The 3,721-nt window shown below is 50.0% G+C and overlaps 1 protein-coding gene across 1 annotated transcript in view; it reads left to right on the top strand.

Moving 5' to 3' along the window:
* Positions 1–2,446: 2,446 nt before the first annotated feature.
* Positions 2,447–3,721, top strand: part of myo10l3 (myosin X, like 3) — a gene marked incomplete at its 5' end in the record, with an annotated part of 49,003 nt that continues 47,728 nt past the window's right edge. Inside the window, one exon of the mRNA XM_083682029.1 lies at positions 2,447–2,602. Within this exon, the coding sequence (XP_083538155.1) occupies positions 2,447–2,602 (156 nt within the window). The remainder of the gene's footprint in view (positions 2,603–3,721) is intronic.

Below are 3,721 nucleotides of genomic sequence, written 5' to 3'. Positions count from 1 at the left end.
CACAGTCAGCTGTATCGACCAAGAAGCCATTTCCCATCAAGTGCCACTGCCACACGCTGAGGAACCCTCCCTCCTCCTCCTCCTCCCCCCTCCTCCCCCCTCCTCCCTCCTCCTCCCTCCTCCCTCCTCCTCCCTCCTCCTCCCTCCTCCCTGGCATATCCCAGAGACTGTGATGAGGTTAATAGGGTCAAAGAGATGAGGGATGACTACTGTCACACACACACACACACACACACACACACACACGCACACGCACACGCACACGCACATGCGCACGCACACAAACACATACACAAACACACGCACAGGCAAATCCTCCTTCTCTCTCTCTCTCTCTCCATCTCTCTCTCTGTCTCTCTCTCTCTCTCTGTCTGTGTCTTTCTCTCTCTCTCTCCGTCTCTCTCTCTCTCTGTCTCTCTCTTTCTCTCTCTCTCTCTCTCTCTCTCTGTCTCTCTCTCTCTGTCTGTGTCTCTTTCTCTCTCTCTCTCTCTCTCTCTCTCTCCATCTCTCTCTCTCTCTGTCTTTCTTTCTCTCTCTCTCTCTCTCTCTCTCTCTCTCTCTCCGTCTCTCTCTCTCTCTGTCTGTGTCTCTTTCTCTCTCTCTCTCTCCATCTCTCTCTCTCTCTGTCTTTCTTTCTCTCTCTCTCTCTCTCTCTCTCTCTCTGTCTCTCTCTCCGTCTCTCTCTCTCTCTGTCTCTCTCTCTCTCTCTCTCTCTCTCTCTCTTGGAATTCCTCAACCCCAGTGATAAATCTAGAAGGCCACTCATGTGTAATTATATACTCAAAGAGCAAGAGAGCATCACTTAAAAGCACTAACAGCCTCCAGGACTTATGTAATGCCTTGATGCTCTCTCCTCACAACACAGACAACCCCATCATACGCCTGGAACTCAGGTCCTTTTGTCCTCTTCTGTCAGTCTAAATAATGTCAGTCTTTGTAATTAGCTTAGCGAAAGAGCACATGTACCATTTCCTAGTAATAAGTAGCACTTGAACACGGTAACTGTAGCAGGGAAACTGCTCTGTGATTATGACGGAGGCGTGCCTTCCAACTGGGCGGGGAAGGGGGTGGGGGGGGGGAGGGAGAGGGGGGGGGAGGGGGGGGGGGGGGGGCCTGCTACGGAATTACAGGGTTCCATGTTCACAAGTGGCATGTTGAAGAGGAGGCTTAGTGAAGGCCCTAGGGCACAGACACACACACACACACACACACACACACACACACACACACACATACACACACACACACACGCACGCACGCACACACACACACACACACACACACACACACACACACACACACACACACACACACACACACACACTGTAGAGAATACCCCAGAAATAAGAGAGAGAGGCTTCTGGATGTTGAGATAAGGAGTTAAGGACGGGGTCATCAACCGGCCCAGCCTGTGTCTTATTGGCCGAGCCCCGGCCCAGCCTGTGTCTTATTGGCCGAGCCCCGGCCCAGCCTGTGTCTTATTGGCCAAGCCCCGGCCCAGCCTGTGTCTTATTGGCCATGTCTCAAGAATGCGGCAGGGCCTTGGTTCTGAGCGTGTCTGGGTGAAGAGCAGGTATGGGCAGAGATTATACAGGAAACTCAGGGATTTTGCGGTATGGGAACATCAGTAGGGGCATGTCTTTGCTTCACCCACCCACCCACACACACACACACACAAACACACACACACACACACACACACCCACCCACCCACCCACACACACACACACACACAAACACACACACACACACACACACACAAACACCCACACACGGTCATAGACCATGGTGTAAAGTCAGTGTTCCGTGTGGTGTAGTATGACTATGAGAGGTTTGCAGTGTACCAGCTCCTTCCCTCAGTGTTGTCTGGGCCTGCCTGGCCCTGGTTAACCCCCTGAAGCGTTGGCCATATTAGGCCCGAGGCTGTTCCCTCAGGCAGTGTTTCACAACCCTGGTTCCCGGGGAATTAAAGGCTTCACCATACATTTTTACTAGTGGTTGTTCAAGTTTCAAGTTTCAAGTTTCACGTTTATTTGTTACGTCTCGTACACGAGTGCAGGGAGTAGAATTCTTGGGCTCGGTTCCATGACAATGCAGCATACAAAATACAAATAATACAAATAATACAATAATATACAGTACCAGTCAAAAGTTTGGACACAACTTGCCAAGAGTGTGCAAAGCTGTCATCAAAGCAAAAGGTGGCTACTTTGAAGAATCTAAAATATAAAACACATTCTGGTTTGTTTAACACTTTTTTGTTTGCTACATAATTCCATATGTGTTCCTTCATAGTTTTGATCTACAATGTAGAAAATAATCAAAATAAAGAAAAACCATCGAATGAGAAGGTGTGTCCAAACTTCTGACTGGTCCTGTACATACGCAGTACTGCAATGAAATAAGGACACGGTTGTTGTTGTTGTTGTTGTGTGTGTGTCAGGTGATGTCCCTCCAGCCGGCGGAGCTGAGCAGAGAGAGGCTCTTCCCCATGCACCCCTCCAGTGTCAGCGGCGTGGAGGACATGTCCACCTTAGCCGAGCTGCACGAAGCCGCCATCATGCACAACCTCTACCTGCGCTACCAGAAGGACAGCATCTACGTAAGACACCGTCCAGCACGGCCTGGCCAGAGAGCTACCAGCCCCTCCCCTTTAACTCCCCTTTAACTCCCCTTTAACTCCCCTACGTAAGACACCGTCCAGCACGGCCTGGCCAGAGAGCTACCAGCCCCTCCCCTTTAACTCCCCTTTAACTCCCCTTTAACTCCCCTTAAACTCCCCTTTAACTCCCCTTTAACTCCCCTTTAACTCTCCTTTAACTCCCCTTTAACTCCCCTTTAACTCTCCTTTAACTCCCCTTTAACTCCCCTTTAACTCCCCTTTAACTCTCCTTTAACTCCCCTTTAACTCCCCTACGTAAGACACCGTCCAGCACGGCCAGAGAGCTACCAGCCCCTCCCCTTTAACTCCCCTTTAACTCCCCTTAAACTCCCCTTAAACTCCCCTTTTGAAATTGTAACAACTCAACAACATGTTAAAAACAGACGTTTAGGAACAGTCAGGGAGGGGGGGGGGGCATGTTAAAAACAGACGTTTAGGAACAGTCAGGGAAGGGGGGGGGGCATGTTAAAAACAGACGTTTAGGAACAGTCAGGGAAGGAGGGGGGCCATGTTAAAAACAGACGTTTAGGAACAGCCAGGGAAGGGGGGGGGCATGTTAAAAACAGACGTTTAGGAACAGTCAGGGAAGGTGGGGGGCCATGTTAAAAACAGACGTTTAGGAACAGCCAGGGAAGGAGGGGGGCCATGTTAAAAACAGACGTTTAGGAACAGCCAGGGAAGGGGGGGGGCATGTTAAAAACAGACGTTTAGGAACAGCCAGGGAAGGAGGGGGGCCATGTTAAAAACAGACGTTTAGGAACAGCCAGGGAAGGAAGGGGTTCATGGGTTTCACAACAGCAGTTATTTTATTTTTATAGAGAGTTATTTTATTATTTTTAAAGTGTCACATGGTGTCCTGTGGAGGCAATAGTGTTAAGAACGTCCTCCAATCAGCTGTGAGTCGTGCTGTGCAGGTAATCATCATTAGAACGCCTGGATAGGCTCAGGGTTCAACATCTCCGGGACCATGGGATAGAGCAACCTGCTCCTACACAATGTAGATGACCCGGAACACACAAGGAGACAGAACCACCGTCCTCCAGTCAGTGTGCAGGTCAC

This window comes from Argentina silus (assembly GCF_951799395.1).
Source record: "Argentina silus genome assembly, chromosome: 12".
Taxonomy (NCBI): domain Eukaryota; kingdom Metazoa; phylum Chordata; class Actinopteri; order Argentiniformes; family Argentinidae; genus Argentina; species Argentina silus.
Note: the sequence above shows the minus strand (reverse complement) of the source record. Positions and strands in the feature narration are given on the sequence as shown.